This window comes from Mesoplodon bidens (genome assembly GCF_964165515.1).
Source record: "Mesoplodon bidens genome assembly, chromosome: 2".
NCBI lineage: Eukaryota > Metazoa > Chordata > Mammalia > Artiodactyla > Ziphiidae > Mesoplodon > Mesoplodon bidens.
This window is the reverse complement of record NC_138177.1, coordinates 58,411,432-58,434,118: the sequence shown is the minus strand read 5'-3', so window position 1 is coordinate 58,434,118 and position 22,687 is coordinate 58,411,432. Positions and strand designations below refer to the sequence as shown.

Sequence of the window (22,687 nt, the reverse complement as noted above, 5' to 3'; positions counted from 1 at the left end):
GCCAGGCCTTCAGCGGCGCGCACACCGCCGGGCCGGGTGTGCAAGGGCCCGGGCTGAGCGCGCTGGGGGCAGGGCGGCAGCTTCCCACCGCGGAGACTGTGGGGCGGCGGGGCCGGAGGGGCCGCGAGGCCGCGCGGAGCCGAGCCCCGCCCCCTAGCCAGCACCTACGGACGCCGGGTCCCACGTGACAATCCCCTCCTCCCTCCCCAGTCGCGCGCACGGGCCGGGCGTCTCGGTCCCGCGCGCGCTCGTGGTCCGAGAGCCCGGGAGCAAAGCGAAGCGAAGGAGGGAGCGGGGGAGCGCGGGCCGTCAGAGCCCTGTGCCCGCGCGGAGGTGATGAAGCTGGCCGCGCGCTGACACCGCCGCACCCAGCCGCCGGGAAGAAGGCGCCTCGGGCCACGACCTTCAGGAGAAGGTACGTGGCTGGGGGTGGGGGTTGGGGGGAGGCGGCGCCCCTGAGCCCCGCGACCCGGTCTTAGGGGCTGACACTGCCGCTGGCCCGGCTCCCGCGCGCGGCTCGGGCTCGCCTGCCATTTGCTGCCGCCGTGAGAGCCAAGCAGGCGAGCTGGGCTTGCTTGTTTTCCCCTCAGTGCCTGGTCACTCTGAGGCTTCCGCAGTTAGGTGCTGCTCACGGTGACCCAGGTAATTGCCTAAAGGGCCGACCTCCCGCCTGGTCGTGTTTCCGGGACACCTTCTGATGCCTTCTTGCAAAGGTTGGGCAGGGTTACGCCGTGACTTCCGAAGCCGAGTGGGCCGAGGGGAGAGGAACCAGTGGCCGGCAGTGCAGGCAGGTGAAAGTCGGAGAAGCTGCCCTGACTCTGTGCGGGAGACCTAGGGGAATGAAGACGAAACACATGACTGGAGAATGGCTCGGGGAATGGGCCTCTCTGATGCGCCTGCATGCGGGAAACTAGACAGACACCTGGGAGAAAGTGTGCTGCCACAGGGTGTTGCCTTTCTGCCCATTCGGGGAAAACACCGAAGATACTGTGGAGATGCAGTATTGGGAGAGAAGAGAACTCATAGGATGGAAATGGTAACCGTGGTTTTTTGTTTTTTGTTTTTTTTTTCAGTGAGCCTTAAACACTTTAAAAAATGAGTACCCAGAAAATCAAGTCAATTAAAACCATAGTCAAATGACTATTTTAACTAAAAGATTGTCATTTCTTACTTATAATTCCCTGGGAGTATTGTAGGTGTAAATTCGTTTTTTTTAAAATCTATTTCTGTGCTATTTCTTGCAAGCCAGCCCCAGCATTTAAGCATGCTCCATTGTGGGATGGGTGCTGTGGATGGGGAAGATGAATCAAGAGTCAACCTTCTTAAGGGCTTCCCTGGTGGCGCAGTGTTTGAGAGTCCGCCTGCCGATACAGGGGACACGGGTTCGTGCTCCGGTCCGGGAAGATCCCAGATGCCGCGGAGCGGCTGGGTCCGTGAGCCATGGCCGCTGAGCCTGCGCGTCCGGAGTCTTGTGCTCCGCAACGTATCGCAAAAAAAAAAAAAAAAAAAAAAGAGTCAACCTTCTTAAGTACTACCATTAGGATCTCACTGATGTCTCTCTGACTCTTGCAGGGAGGACTGATAATTCTTGTATCTAAGAGTGGACCACGTGTGTGGTGACATGGCCCAGGGGAATAATTATGGGCAGACCAGCAATGGGGTGGCAGATGAATCACCCAACATGCTGGTGTACAGAAAGGTAAGGATTTCTTCACTTTCGTGGAAAAAGGGAAACTTCTGGCTTCCTTGAATTTTTTTTCCTTCAGATCAGAGTATATATCAATTTTGTGGCCTTATGGATTCTCCAAATCCCCAGTGACTGCACATTATACTTGAGGATGATCTGACATTCTCAAGTAATGCAGATGTGTAGAGACACAGTGAAGTAAATGAGGCTACTCATACTGTGTTCTCACACTTTCCCTGGTGATCTTAATCTGCAGTCAGCAATAGCAGCAAGTTTGGACATCCCACATATTTTGTTTGTTACATACATGATTTTATAGCATCTGTAATAGATTTTAGAAGCTTTTTCTTATACTCCTTCTAAGCATTTAGGTTATAATGATTATATAAATGTATAACATTTTAGAAATGAAAATAGACTACAATTCTGGGGCAAGAGTGAATGTGGCTGTGAATGTATGGGTGGTTTAATAATTTTACTTTTTAACTAAACAATTCCAGTTTTTTTTTTTTGGTTAAATCTTAGCTTTAAAGCCACCATAATAAAGGTGTATTTGAATATTGTATGTGCTTCAGAGTAGTTGCTTAGGTAAGTTCATTCTGGTTATAGTCAACAATCTTCCTAAAATTAAGGAAGCAGTATTTTTTATTTAACTTCTTAACCATTTGTTTCTATTGCTTTTTATGCTGGGATTATTTTTCTTTAGCATATTATCTGTAGTGCTTATGGGGCAAGATTTCTTTAGTTAACACTAGCAATGGTAAAAAGGAAATCAGACCTCGAAATGAAGGAAATTGTTAAAGATTTTGATTAGTGTGAGCCCATTGAAGAGTCTAGGATGAGTTTGCTAGAGGATCAGAACTGGTTATGAATAAAGATGAAAAGCTTTCCACCTTGACCTATACTAAATGAAAACTCTCCTTCTATGTGGGCCAGGATGATTAAGGGGTGGTGATGATATGTGTTTGAGGAAATCTTGTTATTGCTTTGATGTGAATATGCATGGGCATCCTGTCAATGCTAGCCTTGTAGACCATAGTGTATTGTGTACCTGTGAATGCACTTTTGTGGGTCTGGGATAGCACAGTAAAACTTTTTTCCCACAGGGGAAAAAAATTGCCTATTTTAGTCTTAAAGCATCCCAACTGGATAAATCAAGAAAATAATCCACTTGAGCCTAAGTTATTACTATTATTTTCCTACATTGATTGAAATTACTGGATATTTGCCCATTCTGTATAGATTTGATTCTGAGAAGAACTATTTGGGGGCAGTTATGTGTTTTTTAAAGAAGTTATAGTATTCTTTATTGTTTTGTCTGACTGAATATTGTAATATGCAAGATGTGAGAATTGTAAATTCTATCTTATAGGTTTGTGCAATGTTGAGAGTTGGACTTCTGTAAAATTATCAGTATTTTTGTTAGGTCAAACACTATATTCTCTGTGTCCCTATTAAAAGATCAGGGGCTGAATTGATTGGATACCTAACAGTTAATCTTGATTAGAAATAAACTTAATATGACATCAGTCTGTGTCTCATTTAGTCAGTTATCATGAGAATATGTGAAAAATGAGGCTAGGAGTTTTATAGATAGTTATTGGATTATTTAGTGTACCGAAGCTTCATATTGCTAATTTTGAAACACTCTATAAATTGTTGTTTAGCATCAAATTGCCATTAGGGCTACTTATAAATTAACAGGTTATGATAACTTCAGGGAGAGAATGTAATGCCTCATTTCTTGTAAGCATTGTTATTCTGTTGGGTAAGGTTGGAACTGCTTGTGCTACTTCTTTGCCCTCCTTTTCCTAGCTTTTTGTTTAGGGTAATGACACATACAATTTATTTCTAGAAAAGATTTCCCTGATAAATCATTGTTGGGAAAAAGTTAACACCAGTAAATTTTACTCATAATGCTTACTTATGCATTGCCTGTCTATCCTTTTATTCTCTGAACATATATCTTTTTGTTTGTGATATAAATAATAATATATAAAGAAATACCAGATAATTTGTATAAAGAAACACAGTTGTTCTTGGTTAGCATTTGCTGGTTACCAAGTCAAATGGTCCATGTCTGTAGGCAGACATACAACATGATGTCATGTGACCATTTTACCTCTGTTTTTTGTATCTTATGTGGGCTTTGACATTTAATATCTTCTCACTAGAGGCCAGATTTTAATGTGAAGAACAGCAGAATAGTTGGAGAGGGGTAAAAAGGAAAGGAGTAGGTTGACTCCATATGTCAACTGCTCAACCTGCATGAAAGAATAAGCGACTTGTTACAAATGCTTATTAATCATGAAGTCAGTCAAAGGTTAGGAAAGAGCTTCAGCCTCATGGTGCATTGCTTAGTATCAGTGAAGAGAATAGTTAGAGAAATTGCTGTTTTATCGATTCATGCCAGTTTTCCACTTCTAGGTCACTGTTGAAACACAGTTCTTAAAGTGGGTTCTGTGTTCTCACCACTTCCCCTCCCTGCAAGCCACCTCTTGTTTACTGCCCGGGATTCTGATGGTTTATACCTACTAAAGATATGCATGTGCTGTTTCCATTTTTTCTCGGTAGGTTATGAATGAGGTTTAGGAATATTCTTGTGCGGGATAGAAAACAGTGAATGGCTGTCAAAGTGTAATGCACAGAAAAGAGCTGGGATTTGTGAATTTCTTGTGTTCGTCTGATGTCTCTCCATTATGATTATCCTCATATGGATTATTGGAATTCCTCCAAATAATGGGAAAGTTCCAGGGATCTTTTTTCCATGGAGAATTCCTTAGCGATGTTCAGGAAAAATGTATTTTCAGTGGGTAGAACTATGATCCTCCAGGCAGAGTGAGTGCTGCCATAGTGAGGGCTACAGGCGTTAGTAACACTGTTACCGACCAGGGTTCTTGGACTCCTTAATCAATAGAAATCGATAAGAGGCCAGATGAGAAATTCAGGCAGGGGTTTATTGGGATGCCCACTGCAGCACAGGGGGGTGAAAACAAGGAACAGTTCCCCTTGCTTGCTGCCTGAGTGGAGGGTGAGCTGGTCCCTTAAATGGGGTGAGGGTAGGGGCGGGTCCATGGGGCTGGACTGGAGGTATGGCTTGGGTTGTCTGCCCACTCCCTTGGTGGTGCTGGGTGCAGGGATCATGCACAGCACCCTGCTTTTGCTCTGAATGCCTCATAAGTGGCAGTTGGGTTTTTGGTCTTTTTGTATCTTGTTCATAATTTGCCCCAGCTGCACATGCACACAGTTATTTTTAGTCCCTTATAGTTTCTTTGTATTCTGTTGCTCCAGGAGACGTTCATCCAGGTGCAAGCACTGCAGCAAAGGGTCCCAGGTCCCAGCCTGTCTCACCACTGCCTCACAATCAGGGTTGGTACCTGCAAATCAGTCTCGAATATTTGCCAGTACCTTTTTGGCTTAATGTGAGGACTCTCTGTAGGCTTCATTTGATATCAGAGGTACATTAAAAAAATCCATATGGACAAAATATTTTCCTTACCAATTTTACAATTTATAATGCTGCTTTTTTTTATAAGCAAGTGATTAAGTTAGAGTGGTTATGTCATTTTATGTATTTGAAAACATTCAAAAGTTTATAAAATGTGAAGCTTAACCACTTTTATTTCTGGGGCTTCCTATGCTCCCTTCAGATAGACCTTAACTAGAATGGAATAGAAATAATCAACTTCTTTAAGAAGAGACCCACCTAGCTCCAACTCACCTTGGGTTCAGACTAGCTTCTTGAAATGTATGTAGAGGTGAAAACTCAGAACTCAAACACTACTCTCACTCTTGATCTGCTTTGGGTAAAACTCTCATTCCTGGGGGTGGTACTGGCTGTAAAGGATCGCTGAGCTAGAACCCAGGGTTGCAAGGAGACACATTCTAAATTTGGTGTCTGGCCAGCATGCTGCCCACTAGACAGTATACATCACTTTTTGTCCAGAAGCTGACATTCCTGCATTTGAAAAACAAAATTTCTAGGGCACCTTGGGGCCAATATTTCATATTGGCTGGAATGCTGGCTTCTTACTAGCAAGAATGCTCAAAATGACCAATAATTTCTGTTATTATTACAGCAACAGTTTATCCTCCGGTTGTCAGAAAAGAAAATGAAAATATTTTCCTCATTCACTGTTTTAGTGGAATGAACACATATTTTGGAAATAGCAAACCTATAAAGTTCACTGTGCCTCTCCCCTCCCCCCACCTTTTTCCCTTAACGATTCTCTCTTCCCCTCCTCTCTCTTCATTTTCCATCTAGTCACTCTCATTCTGTTTGCTTCTTCCTTTTCACTTTTCAAAAACGACTTAAGCTGGGACTTCCCTGGTGGCCCAGCGGTTAAGACTCTGCACTCCCAATGCAGAGGGCCCAGGTTTGATCCCTGGTCAGAGAACTAGGTACCGCATGCCCCAACTAATGATCCCGTGTGCCGCAACTGAGACCCCATGCAGCCAAATAAATAAATAAATATTTTAAAAAAAGACCTAGGGTGAAGATGTAATCTCCCTGAGATGCTGCTCATTTTAGTTGTGAAAGAGAAAATGATGTCTTTTGGAGATGAGAGCAGGTACCAGCTTGTTTGAGTACCTGTTATACACAGACATTCAGGTGCTTTTAAACTCGGTATTATATTGTGGCAGTGGCAAAAGGTTAGTCTTGAAAGATTAAGACTGCTCTATTTTTTGCAGAGTAAGATGGGACCACTGGCCTTTCTTACATAAAGGTGTAATGGGAGCTATCAACCCAGTAGGAAGATGACCTCTGCTGATTGGCTTGACCTAGACATTGCCTTTGAAAGCTTTTTCTGAAGTCAGTCTGTTCTGTGAAAACAGATATATCTGCAAGAGAGGGGAGTGACTAGTTTTCTCTTTTGGAAAAGATTTAGTCACAGACATCACTAGTTCCTTAGGGGTGAGTTAGCTGACATTTTTGACACTAACTCAGTGCATTTGTCACTTCAGGATTGTCCAGTCTGGTCAACCTTGAAGGTGTTACATTCCTCCCTCCTCAAACTCCATTATGAAAAATAGCCTTTGACATTTTTGAACCTTAGTTATCTTGATCTGTCTGGGTATAGGGTGCAGCTACATGTTAGTACAGTAAAGAATATTTCTAAGTGATAACCAGAGAAAGGCCTGTTAGAAAAGGAAGGAATGTTTGCAAGTGGATAATCACAAAAGGCATTTTAGGCCCCTCAGATTTCTAAATTAGGGGCTCAGATGGGAGGCGGGCATCAGAAAGATTCCATTTCTAAAAAATTCCAAAATGGAGTGTCTTCTATATGCATTATTTGAAAGCACCTTCCTAGACTAAAGGATGTTGTCTACTATAAATATGAATTTAATCTGTTTGTATCAAATGCAGACCTGTTTTTCCCTCAGTGACACAAATGTGTCCTGAGATAGGATAGGACCACTATCTATGATACTTCTGAGAAGTAGATAGAGACATTTTATGAGTAATAATTTAATGTTGAATTTTGGGTAATAATTAACTTGAGTTCGGAGCAAGAAAGCCTTTCACGGTGCAGCTTTTTCCTCACCAGTTATTGCTTATCAGTACTATTTGTGGGATTAAGATAAGAATTTGTGGCCTGAATTTTATTTCCGTTTTTCACCTCCAACTCCCCAAATCTAATCCATCAGAGGAAAGTGCAGATGTAGAAAGGAGAAGCTATGAAGGGATTTTATTGCCTTATAATAGCCTTTGTGGCTCTGTTGAGTGATGGAAAGCAGGGTATATTTCTGTAGTATGGTTGATGGAATGTGATCACTGCAGAGAATATGAAAATATTTTAGATTTGGATAGTTTAGAGACTTAATAAATATTAAGTCTCCTTGAAAATGATATTGTGGAAAACAAGCAACACAAGTAATTGGCCCTTGCTCCCCCTTTCATAGCTGTGAAAAGGAGGCATTTGAATGTCAGAGTTACAGAGGCTTCTATCTTACAAAATATCAATCTAATTATAAAATAATTGTAAACGTGAGTGTGGGTATGCGGTTCCTTACGGAAAAAAAACCCCACTTCTCTGCCATTTGCCCAAGGCAATATGAAAATTTAACTTTCCCTCTTTTTAATTCCCTTTGTCTTGTGTCTAATTCAATTAACAAAGGTCTCAGGACATTGGAACTCTAATAGACAATCATGAAGGTTATTTCAGCTCCATTAAAATTGCCACCTGGCCTAGGCTAGAAAAAATTTTGACTGAGGGGCCTATCCACGGAGATAAGTTGTTCTGTCTTCCGGAAAAATATGTAGGAAAATGGCAGCTTTGTTCTAGCTGGGTTCTTAAGAATAGTCTAGAAGGCTTCTTATGTTAGGTCCTTTCTGGTGATTAGCAAGTAAAATTTTCTTAAGGAGTCACTGTGCTGAAGTGGAAGCATGTGCATTGCAGTTGGGCGGTTTTGGTTTTAAATCATGGCTCTGCCATTGTTCAGCTCTGCAGTTGCGGTTTAGCAACCTAACTCCTTTGATTTCAGTTTCCTTATGTATAAAATGACAAAAAATAAGGAAATATTTCCTTTATAGAGCTGTTTGATGATAAAATGAGGTAGCCTACGTTAGACCCTCAATGAATGTCTCAAAAATGCTATAATAATAATATAATTATACAAATATAATTATAACATAATTTATAATATATAATAGTTACATTATATATTGTAATTCTAATAACTATTCTTTTCTTATTACTATTTATTTAATGAAACACCTTGTATGTTCCATGGGGTCCAATATGTTGCTATACTTTTTGATAAAGGTGAAAATGTGAACATTTTAACCACTTCCATTCATGTCTTTCTGGTAGTTAAAAAGGCAGATTCTGTAAGATGCTTTGGTAATACCATTTTTATGACACAATGAGTGTCCTGTCTTATGTTATTAGTTCAATATAGCTAGCTTCTTCTATTTTTAATAAGCCCTTTGAATTATTATCTAATATATCTTTGAAGTTACTTAGATATTATGTAAACTCAATAGTTTACTTAGATATTATGTACACTCAGTAAAGCCTTTGCATTCTGGAATTTCAGAGGTAAAAGGAAACTAAGAATTTATCTACTTTTTAATTTTGCAGATTATGAAATTTAAGATCAGAGAAGTAACATGATTTGTCTAAGGTCACACAGGTTGAATTCAGGTCTTTGTCTTTCTGTGGTGTGTGTGTGTCTCTCTTAAAATAAATGCAGTAAGTCTTGTGTTTGTAGTTCAGTTTCAGTAAGAAATCAGCATCTTGGTTACTCTGTGGCATCTATGGATTATTTCAGTATATTTAATCACCCATTATAAATAGATTACTAGATTCCCTTTTCCCTTCAACTATAGTTTAGCATTTGGAGCCCCAGGAATGATAAGATTGGGAACTAGACTGACTGACCTACGCTGGTAGTAGTTCTGTTCTTGATTTGATCCTGACTGGAAGTTCTAGGCTGATGAAAACCCAGAATTTGATGCTCTGTGGCAACACTGTCCAATAGAGCTTTCTATCATGATGGAAGTATTCTGTGTACTGTCCAGTATAGTAGCTACTAGCCACAGAGGGTAGTTGAACGCTTGAAATGTGGCTAATGTGACCAAGGACTTGAATTATAAATTATATTTAATTTTAATTAATTATAATTTAAATTTAAATAGCCCCCTGTGGCTAGTGGCTATTATATTTGATAGCATAGTGATTATGGAATAAAGACCTTTGGAAAAACAGCATCAAACGCAAGAGAAGAGATAAAAGAAAATGCTATACTTAGCTTGAGACTTGGCATGCAGTGCTTGCAACAAAGTAGGGCCCAACAAACAATTTTTTAAAATAATAATACAGATGTAAGGTTTTAAAGGAGGACCATGGTCTGCTAAGGAGATATTAGGAGATATTATAATAAATGACACCAAGGGTTGATGTTTTGTTATTTTTCATCCTGTGGAGACTTTAACTTGTCTGCAGAGGCTGGCCCTCCAGAGGTCAGATGATAGGGGCTGTCTTTCAGTAAGACTAAAGTCTGCATATGCCATGAATATTCCAGGAAGTGCACTCGCAGCATCTCAGATGATTTGCTGATGTTGAAAGTATTCCAATTAATTTCTATATTATGGTGTCTCAGACATGCATCATAGCCATTCCAATTCCTAATAAGACTGAGGGAAAACCAGAAGCCCTGGGTAAAAGGGATTTAAAGTGTTTGGAATCCTTGTTCAGAATTTAAAATTGGGTTATAAAGAAATCCATTGTTTTTAAGCTCACTTCTCTTTCATATGTCTCAGAATGTTGAAAGGAAGGCAGTAGTCTAGGGAAAGTAGTAATTCATGACGGAGTGACAGAGTCTCCAAGTCAGAAGGGCTAGATGTGAATTCCTGCTCTGCCCCCGACTGGCTGTGTAAGTTTGGGCAAGTGTGTTAACTTCTTCTAGAGACTACTTTACAGAATCATTGAAAAGATGAAGTATAAGTGAGAATGTGTGACTGAGAGTGATTGACAGGTAATACAGACTATTTTTGGGAATTGTGGAAGTTACTGAGGTTCCTTGCAAGAAAAAACTTTGCAAAACTCTCCTTGACAAGTCTTCCCTGCTTGCTGAGTGTCCTCCTGTCTGTAGGTCATTTAGAAGTCCAGCTAACATGCTTTCCCCCATTTGATCATTGCTGGAGGATGTCAAGACCAATATAAATCTACATAACAATCTTTGGCCACACAGAAGCTTTTGAACGTTAGGCAAACTGGTTCAGTAGAAAGTTTTTCTCTAGTACAGAAATCTAGGGAAATTTTTCACCTTTAATATTTAAAATGATGTATACCAAAGCATTTTGAAGAAAATTAAGTACACATAGAACATATTATTAATAATATTTCTCTTGCTGAACTTTTTTTAGTTGCATTTCCTCTGGAAATTAATGCCATTTGTCACTTGCTCTGTTTTATATTTAGTATTTTGGGTTTTAACTTTTGGTTTATTGTTAATTAGAATAGTTATTATTTATTGAATGTCAAGGCTTTTATCTGTATTACCTGATTTCCTTAAAATATGTTGCACGTTGATTATTAGCATCCTGTTTTTCTAATAAGAAAGCTGGGGCTTCCCTGGTGGCACAGTGGTTGAGAGTCCACCTGCCGATGCAGGGGACACGGGTTCGTGCCCCGGTCTGGGAAGATCCCACATGCCGCGGAGTGGCTGGGCCCGTGAGCCATGGCCGCTGAGCCTGCACGTCCGGAGCCTGTGCTCCACAGTGGGAGAGGCTGCAGCGGTGAGAGGCCCACGTACAGCCAAAAAAAAAAAGAAAGCTGAAACTGACTTATGCAGACTAAGTGACTGCCCAAGATTGCTCAGGAATAAGTAACGGAGCTGGTGAGCTCCACGAGGGTGGAGACTCCTATTTTTAAGTGTTGTGTTCCCAGCACCTAGAAAAATGGCACATAATAGTTGTTTCTGAATATTGAGTGCCTAAGCACATGAATCAGTGAGTGAATAACTGAATGAATGCTTGATCCAAAGACCATATTCTTGCCTCTTCACTGTGTTGCTTCCATTTAAGTTAGTGAATGGACAGCGCACTCAAAATTCAGTTCTGTACACCATACATACATTGAGCCCCAGCTCTGATTGAGCCTTGTGTGGGCATTGGGGATAGAGTTGTGGTCTAGATAGATAGGGTTTGAGCCCTCACTGAGCTTATTTTACAGTGGTGAGGACAGATGTCAGACAACTTATCATAGAGTGATTACTGCTGTGAAAAGGGAAGAACTGGGTGTTAGGAAAATTTATTTATATTGGGTCATCTGGTTTCTGAAATAAATATTATGTTGATATGTATCTTCTGTTTGCAGTTCTGAGTGCTTAGCACAGTGCCCAAAGTGCCCAGCTTCTGAAACTTAGTAAGTGCTCAATAAATGAACTAAACTGAGCTAAGCTAATGTTGAAAGTCTTCAGAGATTTATGGAGACAGAGGAGGCAAGAGTGTTGATCTTATCTCTTAGAAAACCAAATGTCTCCTTCCATAGACTTAAAATTTACTTAATACTTGTGAACTTGAATGAAATTACTTGGCCTCTTTGAGTCCTAGTTTCCTCCTCTGAAAAACGGAGATAGTAAAAATAATAATGATAAGTTATTATAAATAGTGCATGTAAAGCTTCGATAAGTAGGAAACATTTAATATATGTTAACTATTACTTATAAATGCTGCCCCAAAAGGATTTCTCTATAAGTGGAAGTGATGACATATAAGGAGGATTTCCCTTTAAAATTTGTCTTTCTTATACATATTTTAGAATTTAGAATTTGCTGCTCTTCATTGGCTCTTGGTGATTTTGTTTAAAGCTGTTTCATATGGTAAATGTACAATAAATATTAAAAATTTTTCATCATACACAATTCAAACAAATACAAAAGTAGAGAAAAATAATATAAAGAATCTTCATGTACCCATCACATCGTGTCAACGATTCTTAACTGCTGGTAGATCTTGTTTCATTTATGCTTCCTCACTTCGGATTTCTCCCAGTTGGTTATTTTGAAGCAAATCTCAGAAAATGTATCATTTAAGATATAAATTCTTTAGTGTGTATAAGTACTTTTAAGGAAGATAAAGGTAAATAAAGGTAAATAAAATGATAATTTGTCCTAGATCCTTAAAATAATGGCATATTTTACTCCATGAGCTTTATCATTTTTTTCATATTGCTCAAATGGGTCTATCATTCTTTCTTTTTCTTTTTTCTTTGTGGTAAAATACATCTAACATAAAATTTACCATTTTAAATATTTTTACATGTATAGTTCAGTGGCATAAAGTACATTCACAATGTTCTGCAACTATCACCACCATCCATCTCCAGAACTTTTTTCATCTTCCCAAGCTGAAACTCTGTACCCATTAAACAGCAGTTCCCCATTCTCCTTTCCCTCAACCCCTGACAATCACCCTTCTACTCTCTGTCTCTATGAATTTCACTACTCTTTGTACCTCATGTAAGTGGAATTATACAGTATTTGTTCTTTTGTGACTGGCTTATTTCACGTAGTATAATTTCCTCAAGGTGCATCCATGTTATAGCATGTGTCAGAATTTTCTTCCTTCTTAAGGCTGAAAAATATTCCATTGTATGTATATACCACATTTTGTTTATCCTTTCATACATGGATGGGCATTTGTGTTACTGCCACCTTTGACTATTGTGCTAATGCTGCAATGAACATTGGTGTATAAATAGCTGTTCGAGTCCATGCTTTTAATTCCCAGAATCGGAGTTGCTGGATCATATGGTTATCGTATTTCTAATTTTTTGAGGAACCACCATATTGTTTTTCATAGTGGCTACACTATTATTTTACATTCGTACCAGCAGTGCACAAAGGTTACAGCTTCTTCACATTCTCACCAACACTTGTTATTTTTGATAGTAGTTATACTAGTGGGTATGAAGTGCCATCTCTTTGTGGTTTTGATTTGATTTCCCAAATGATTGAGCATCTTTTGCTTATTGGCTATTTTCATATCTTTGGAGAGTTTGTGAACTTTTAAAGAGATTTGATTGTCTGCAGTTAGGAATGGTTTGACCTATGAACTACATGACCACTTAGATTTATGTCTAACCAAAATTCTTTTATTTTTGTTTGTATTTCTGAGCTACCTTTTTAATAATGGGGAGGTCTTTAAAGTCCTTTCTATCCTTAGCTTCCAAGTTTACAGTTAAAGCGAAACCTCCATAATTGACTCTTTTGGGTGATGGTAGTGATGAAGCTTAATGAATAAAAAATTTAAAAATAATAGCACATTTAAAAATGAATTCAGTTTTATTTGTTTTGAATCTATGAAGTAACTGCTTTTGGGGCTATTGGGATGGGACAGGCAGTCCACATCTCTTACAGAATCGTGTAAATGTTTTAAAGAATATTCCAGACTCTCTCAAATTAGAATATTTATTGTCTTTCTTTGACTTTTATTTAGTCTTTCCATCCTTTTATTTTTAGTACATTTATGTTTGGAAAATGTTAGTGAATATAGAGCACTCACCCTATTCTTAAGGTAAGAATAGAGATATAATTGACTTTAACCAGAAAAGTTACTATTCATTTAGATTAGTATAGAAAGATAATTTCAAATGATATTCTCTTTTCATCTTAAATCTTGTTTTTATGCAGTTGTATATTCTTTTCATAACATTTAACTGATTAAGTGATTTGAAAATGTCTTAGTATAGGTCATTTGGGATGAGACTTTCGGTGGCTTCAATCAAAAGGACTTTATCTGTTGGAAATGTGTTCTAGCATTCCCCATTGCTGTCTTACTCTGAAAGTTTACTAGAAACTAATTAATTTACTTGTACACTATGATTTGTTTGACTTGTACCCTACTGATTTGTTTGACTCAAAGCTCATTATCACTTTATAAAACTGTGGTAAACCCCTCTGTCCTTGATATTTCTTTCCTCTTCTTCTGTAGTAATAGCACATGGCCACATGGCCACTAGAATAAAGATTGCATTTCTCAGGCTCCCAGGCAGCTAGGCATGACCATTTGATATATTCTGGCCAATGAGATGTAAACAGAAGAGGTGTATATAGTATCTGGGAAGTGCCCTTAAATAAAGGGTGTATACCGTTCTTTTTTCCTTTTCTTACTCTTCCTGGCTAGAATGCAGTCATCTTGGCCAGGAGGTAGAAGCTGAGAGTTATGGATGGCAGAACAACAAAAGGGAATGAACCTGGGTCCCTGATGATTATAGAGTCAGCATACAAACCTGACCTGCCTACATAATTCTATGTTAGAGAAAAATTAAAAATTAAGAATTCTTCTTCTATGTCTTTAAAAGATTTTTTTAGAGCAGTTTTAGGTTTTAGGTTTACAACAAAATTGAGAGGAAGGTACAGAGATTTCCCATATAATCCCTACCCTACTTAACCAACCTTATTATCAGCATTACTCAGCAGCGTGGTAGATTTTTACCAACCTATACTGATGCATCATAATCACCCAAAGTTCATAGGTTACATTAGGGTTCACTATTGACGTTGTACCTTCTGTGGTTTGAACAAATATATAATGACATGTATCCATCATTATAATATCATACAGAGTAGTTTTATTGCCATCTTTATGTCTTCTTTAAGATACCATGATTTGGATTTTCTGTTACTTGCGACCAAATCAAATTCTAACCAACTCAACAACTACATCCAAAACCTTTTATTTTTAATCTGTAAGACAGTAATAGAGAAAAAGTTTTTTTTTGTTGTTGAAATATACGTTTCTTGTTTTATTTTAAAAGCAGCCTATTTGCTTTCTAGGAATAAATCTAGTTTCTTTTAAATAATATAATTGAGAAATTCTGCCGCATTAATTATGTAAATAGTTCAATTTAATTTAGTAAATATTTATTGAACAATTGTTTTGTGCTAGGTAATTTTGCTAGAAGTGTCAGGGGGGTAAAGAATCAGTGATGACAATCATATATTCTTTATCAGAGCACTTTACAATCCCAAGATTGGAGGATCAACAGTTTTACAGTTAATTTCTTGTATATATATGTGTATGTGTGAAACCTCGTATAATTGATGGTGCACTTATTAAAGTATTTATTATTTATTTATTATTTTTAAAGATTTGTTTATTATTTATTTATTTATTTAATTTATTTTGGGTCGCGTTGGATCTTAGTTGGGGCACATGGGATCTTCATTGAGGCATGCAGAATCTTTCGTTGTGGTGGACGAGCTTCTCCTTAGTTGTGGTGTGCAGGTTTTTCTCTTCTCTAGTTGTGGCGTGTGGGTTTTCTCCTCCCTAGTTGTGGCATGCAGGCTCCAGGGCACATGGGCTCCGTAGTTGTGGCGCGCAGGTTCCAGAGCGTGTGGGCTCTGTAGCTTGCAGCACTCAGGCTCTCTAGCTCAGTAGTTGTGGTGTGCAGGCTTAGTTGCCCTGTGGCATGTGGGATCTTAGTTCCCTGACCAGGGATCGAACCCGCATCCCCTGCATTGTAAGGTGGATTCTTTACCACCGGATCACCAAGGAGGTCCCTTACTCAATTTTTTTAAAAAAAATTCTTGTTTTCCTATGAGGAAACCAAGGCCTGGAAAGGTTATTTTCCCATGTCAAAAAATAAATGCACATTAAAACCATATGTTTGGGCTCCCCTGGTGGTGCAGTGGTTAAGAATTTGCCTGCCAATGCAGGGGACACGGGTTCGATCCCTGGTCCGGGAAGATCCCACATGCTGCGGAACAACAAGCCCGCGAGCCGCAACTACTGAAGCCTGCGCGCCTAGAACCTGTGCTCCGCAACAAGAGAAGCCACCACAGTGAGAAGCCCCTGCACCGCAATGAAGAGCAGTCCCCGCTCGCAGCAACTAGAGAAAGCCCACGCGCAGCAACGAAGACCCAACGCAGCCAAAAATAAGTAAATAAAATAAAATTAAAAAAAAAACAAACAAAAACCATGTTTCATTTTATTGCCAATTAAATATGCTAGGTATAAAAGGAAACACTTAAAAATTTTGAATTTATTTCTTTACCTTAGAAATTACTCATATGACAGATTTTATAGCTGAAGATGCTCTTCTTGCAATGTCTTTTTAGCTGATTTGAAAATGGAATCATTTTACATGCTAAAGCACAAGCTACTTAAAGTTGTGGAGCTAGGCCAGTACTGCCTAAATTTATTTGAACACTATATATGAGCCTTATTTTATGCTTATAAAACATTTTGTAAGCATTTTGTTGAGCATATTTATGAAAAAGAATTACCCTTCTTGGTAGCGTCTTCGTGGGAAATTGTGCATTCTTAACCATGCAGATGAGGTGCTGAGTTGAATTTTAACAAAGAGAGTCAAGTAAGTGCAATGAAAACAATTTATTTACACCATCTATTCCATCAATCTGTGGTGCCCGAGTATATCAGAAATACCCACACAACAAAGCAAAATATAGACATTTCTGCTGTGGCATAATAAGTTCCACTAAAAAAGCCCCACACTGCAAAATCACACACTAAAAATAACTGGCATTTTGAAGGAAATAGAATAGATCACTCAAAATGTTTTAACCACCAAAACATTTAATGTTATAATTAAGCAATAACCAAAACAATCTTATTAAAAGTTCTAGCATGTCTATAAAAACATGCTAACTTCCCTATAAGTAAAGAAATAACACAGTAATACGAGCCTTTACCTTTAGAAAATGCAGGAGAGGGTGGCTTGGTGGATGAGTATATAAGGAAGTATTGCTTGCTGAATTATGAAAACAAGGACAGAGGGACATTAGCAGCAGACTATGCAGGTAGAGGAGCAGTGACAGGCTTACCATGAAATGGTTCTGGCTCCTTTTCTAGTGTTTGCTTGTTTGTTTTATACAAATATATGAGAGAAATGTGCAATAAACCCTTTTGAAACCTAGAATTTAGCCAGACTGAGCCAAGAGGAAGAATGGGTCATGTGAGCAGTGCTACATTCCTCCAGTGCTTGCTGCACCCACTATGTGTATACTTTGTGTTTGGCTGTTGTATTGTGGTGGCACAAAACGTAGTGTGCTAAGAAATATTGTGCATGAACTTATGGGGCTTCTATGTTGGTCTGACATAATTCCCTGGTTTACCAATGGGCTAATTCTTGCTATGGAAATACACTCTGTGTGAAACACACTACATCAAATGATTGTTAAACTCCTCACTGTTGAGCAAGGGAGACCTGCCCAGTCCAGGCAAGAAAAAAAGCAAGTGTGTTTGAACTAAGGGTGGCGCAAGGAAAGGAGGCAGAGGAGGTGAACAATGGGTAGATAAAGGCAGACAAGGGAAGGTGAATACTTTGAGAACACACTGTTTCCCATGTGTGATTTTATTTGATTTTCGTAACAGTCTTATGAGGGGATACTGTTCCCTCGTTCTGCATATTAGGGGAATGAGCCCCAGAGAGGGTAAAGACTTGGCCCAAGATCGCACAGATAGAAAATGGTGGTGTCAGGATTTGAAGTCAAGCCTGTGTAACCCCAAATCCTGTGTTTTACAAACTATAGCAGGTGACTTCCCTACTGGGTTGGAATATGGGCCCTGTAGCCTGTGTCTTGAAGGCAGTGGGTCACACTTCTGTGGCTTTGTGAACTTAGGGAATCTTTTTCCTCACATATGGAGGTGCTAGGAATAGCCACTGCGGAGGATTATTGTGACAGTTATATATGATTACACACGTAGAAGTGTTTTGCAAATGTGTAAACATTATGCAAGCAATAAAGCATCTTATTTTCTCTCCACGAAACTTCCAGCTCTTTACATTACAAATGTTTATAAATGTTTTTTTAAGATTACAGGCTTAGTAGTTTATATAGTCACAAGTTAAAAAGCAGAAAGCGGAAAGTCCCTGGGAAGTTTGGTTCCAAAGCAAAACGCTTCTATATGTTAAGTAAACTGAAGGAGGGAACCATTGATTCCAGCTGCAGATACTGCTTGCATGTGTGCTTATTTTTTTTTAATCTTTGGCTCTTTAAGAAGAGGATCTGGTTCTGGTTTCCCTTGTGTCCCTAGAGAAACTAATGTATCACCTGGCAGATTTAGTGGATATTTAATAACTGTCTGACAGATTTAGGACTGTGTGAAGGAAGAAAGAGAATTGTGGTTAAAATTTTTACAACAGATTCAAAATATTTGTTTCTACTATTTTATTAAAAAGTAGTTCCACAAACTAAGACAAAAATGGCACTTTCTCAGTTTGCTTTGTAAGTTGTTAATAGCAGTGGCATTTGCTGCAATCTCAAGAGTGTTTAAATAGCCACTTAAGCCCTTACAGAGTAAAAAGTACATTGGACTAATCCGAAGTCCCCGGTTCCGACTTTGCTTATCATTACTAGCTGGTTGGTTTGGACAATCTGTCTGGGTCTTAATTCTTTGCTTTGTGAAACGTGTGTGTGTTTGTGCATGTGGGAAGGGCATAGCTGATGTAAAGATGCTTTCCAAGCAGTGCTAAGGTTTCAAGGTATGATTCAAGGTGCTGGAATAACTTCCCATACTCTCCCAGTAATCTGAGAGATATAATCCATCTCTCAAGGTTATAGACCACCCCATTACAAGTGGGCTCAGCCTTTAGTTTCTTGCTGTGCTGTTTCATTTTATTTGGTTTAACCCTTCTTATTAGTGTGCAGATTGGAATAATCAATGTGCAGGAAATAAATTGTCTCGTGGATATTATTTTTGATTGTTTGGAACATTTGACTGGCAAAACCCAGTACCCCTTCCTGCTAATTGTTAATGACTCCTAATATGTCGTAATTTAATAATGCTTGTGGAAATAAATGTTTGCTTTCTTTTGTATTTGCATATATCAGAGCCTTTGCATAAATCAACTGATGATTCTAGAAGTGATTTTATAGCTAGAACTACTGATACGGATTTTTGCCAAGACGTGGCCTTTTTCATTGCAGTTGCCTCTTTTTATAAAAATACAAAATGGTCATAGTATTCAAAGGAAACTGAAAAATCCATGGACTTTCTTAATGCTACTTTTTAAAAACTACATTAGAGAAGGAAACTTTTATCAGTTGAGTGGCTATTGCTGTTTGGGAGGAATGCTCTGTTTGCCCCTCCTCACTGTATTGCCCTATGATATACAAAAGAACTTTCTAGCAGCCATTCAACTGTAGAATGAGTCCCTTCAGGATAGGAAGTTTCTTTTTTAAGAGGTGCATCAGTTCAGTGAGACTGAGTGTCATTGAGCTTATTAAAGCATTCCATGGCCTAGAATGATCTTAATGATCTATATGACCCATACAACCTCTGACTGAGAACGGATTCTGCTATTTCAACCATTGCCCTTGTTTTTAGTGGGAACCTTAATTATTCTTTAAAGGGAAAAAGAGTTTAAACCACCAATTAACCACCATCTTCATAATGTCAGTCTAGAAGCTGAGAATTCTGAAAAGCTTTTACTTTTCTCATCCATCATCTGCTTATTCTAGATGATTTTATTTCTGGTTTACCTTTTTTTTTTAGAAGGGAATAAAACACTTTTTGATATATATTACATTGACTTATTCTACTAATAGATTTCTGAGCAAGTTCCTTTGTGGTTATGGTTTTGTTTTACTTAAACATTATAGAACCAAACAGTGTTCATGAAACTATATTATTATACTTGCTATTTATGTAGAACTTTCACAGAAACTTATTAAAACAGAGAAATACAAAGGACTATTTTTTCTACGAAAAAGATGAGAAAACTAAGATGCAAAATAAATAGAACATTTTTGTATTAATAAAGAGAGCAAATAAAACTCAAAATGGCCTTTTGATCTTGCTAATAGATCATAATGCCTATACAAATAGTTTTGATATTCTTATAAAAAATAAGAAAATACAGTGTATTCCTTTAAATCATTGTTAAATTATTGAGATTTATGGGGTCAAATCATGACTGTCAGGCTCAGTAAAGGACTGCCATAGCCTAACATTTAAGCAGTATTTTGACCTTTACAGAGTGCTTTTAGAGATGCTATTTCTTTTCAGCCCTCATAATTATCCTGTGGGAGTTATTATCCTTATTGAGTATGGCAGATGAGAAACCTCAGTCGTTGACTTAGCCAAGATTATAGATCTGAGGACACGAACCCAGGTTTTCTAACTCACAAAGTAGTTCTCATTCTTCCAACCTAAGTCTTTCCTTAGTCGTCTAGGTACCATTTTGAATACATCTGTTATAATGGCCTCCAAGTAAAGACTGGAATGATCCAGTTGAGATATATCCAGTCACTACTAGATTACTCATGGCAAATTCTCACATGTGACTAAACAAACTTTGTGAAGTTGCTGTCACCTCAGTAACCTCATCTCACCAACTGAGTGTTTTTCTGTCAATATCAGTAGTCCAGCACGCCTTGAGAAGTAAGTGGTGGAGAAAGCTAGGCGAGGCAAATGACAATATTGTAGTGGTTGATGCCTTTAAGAAGTGCCTAGGTCTGCCTCTCTGTTGGTCTGTTTGGAGATTTTTTCTAAACTCCACCTACTGAATTTCCTCTCTGTGGCAGACTCTTCAAAACAAAATAAAACCTTGTATTTGTTATCCTTCTCCCCCCCAGGAGACAGTGAATTGAGACCAACTCAGTTATGACTATTCACCATTTTGGAAAAAAACTCTCCATCCCTTGCAGGAGGCAGTGAAACCAAAGGCTGGTGGGGAAATAGGACTGTCTATTGCATTCCTATAATGTCAGAACCCGTATTATATGGTTCAGAAGTTGAAATTTTAATTTTTTTCTTCCTCCTGTTCGTGTCAATTTGTGGGGAGGATTCAGAGGCTTCATTTTATCAGTATTCCAACTAAATTCTCCAGGGAAGGTCAAGCTGCCAATAAGTTTCTGTTTCTCATTTGTTTACAGGTATGTAACTAGGAGATACACCACGGTCAAGTTTTCAAAACAGTTTGCACAATTAATTAGGCTTTATCTAAAAGGGAAGTGTTTCGTTGTTTTTGATATTTCATTGGCAGTGTATGAAGTAAAAAATTACTTTTTAAAACTGAATGGTAGGGCTTCCCTGGTGGCGCAATGGTTGAGAGTCCGCCTGCCGATGCAGGGGACACGGGTTCGTGCCCCGGTCTGGGAAGATCCCACATGCCGGGGAATGGCTGGGCCCGTGAGCCATGGCCGCTGAGCCTGCGCATCCGGAGCCTGTTCTCTGCAACGGGAGAGGCCACAACAGTGAGAGGCCCGCGTACCGCAAAAAAAAAAAATAAAAAAAATTGAATGGTACTCTTTGGAATAAATGTTTAAATGAAAGGACTGGAGTGGAGGCTGAGGGTACAGTGGGTGAGAGGGAGATTCAGTGTGAAAGTATCCCAAGAACAATTTTGGAAACTAGACTGTGCTCTCAGTCTATTACAATTTTAAACTTCCTGGACCAACAAAATTCCTCCTCTGTCTGCCGAACTCTCCCAACATTTGATTGATGTTTCTTTTATGATATGAATCACTTTTCATCTCTGCCTTACCATATGTCTTTGTATTGTGTGTGTATGAATGAATAATTACCTTGTGACCCTCTGACTGGGAATATCTGAATATAAGCTGTATTTCTCATTTCGTATTTCTATAAAATATTCCTGGGCAAACTACTAGCTGGCTAGTAAAATTGCCCAGAGTTCTACCCATGAGTAGATTTAAATCTCTGCTGTTTTAGAGAGTCAATGGATTGAGTGAAACTAGTAAGTAAGTGCAGAAATAAAATAGCAAAAATGATTGCTACATTCCAGGTCTAAAACAGTCTCATAGTATGTAAAAGTGAATAAGTAATAGTAATATTGGTGACTCTAATAAGAATATCAAAAACAACAGTATAATAGTTAAAATATATTATTTCTTTACTGTATGTGAGGCATTGTGCTAAGCACTTTACATATGCTATATAATTTAATCCTTAAACTAGTTACAGATTTGAAGAACTTAAGGAAGATGCCAAGGCTAAGCTGCATTGACAGAGCCAGGATTCAAACCCAGATTTTTTTTTAAAGCTTGTTCTCTCCACCATTATATTTATAATGCAATAGATTCTCAATCGGGTTTCATTAACAGTTTTTCACCCTCAAAGTGAAGCTAAGAGGTTTTGCACTCTTAGTGGTGACTTTCAGTTCAATAAACAACAGCACAATGGGTAAGTGATAATACCCTCTTTCTAAAATTAGACTGTTTCTCTCATTTTTGATAGACAGGATTAGGAGTTGGCAGTACAATAGTATGTATATTTTAAATGTCTCTTTAGTTGGTTTTTGACATCTGCTAGAGCAAACAGTTTAAAAAAATAGAAGGAAAAATCCACTGAAGAATAATGCATTTAATATAGGAATTATGAAAAAGCTGTACTAAATAGAGATGAAATGATGCCTGATGAAAACATTTGTTGCATCCAAATAGAAACAGGGTTTTATTTTGCTTTGTAGTGTGGAAGATTATGCCTTTAGGTTCTAGGGTGTATAAATAGTTTCCATAAGAAAATTCAACCACAGAGTGTCTTGGTTAGTATAGTGGAAC

The 22,687-nt window shown here is 38.6% G+C and overlaps 1 protein-coding gene across 1 annotated transcript in view; it reads left to right on the top strand.

Annotated features, from left to right (window-relative positions):
- Window positions 1-232: 232 nt before the first annotated feature.
- RGS7 (regulator of G protein signaling 7) overlaps window positions 233-22,687 on the top strand; it is a gene marked incomplete at its 5' end in the record, with an annotated part of 639,686 nt that continues 617,231 nt past the window's right edge. The window contains 3 exons of the mRNA XM_081256455.1: window positions 233-415; window positions 1,573-1,699; window positions 4,979-5,056. Of these exons, the coding sequence (XP_081112581.1) occupies window positions 1,622-1,699; window positions 4,979-5,056 (156 nt within the window). The remainder of the gene's footprint in view (window positions 416-1,572; window positions 1,700-4,978; window positions 5,057-22,687) is intronic.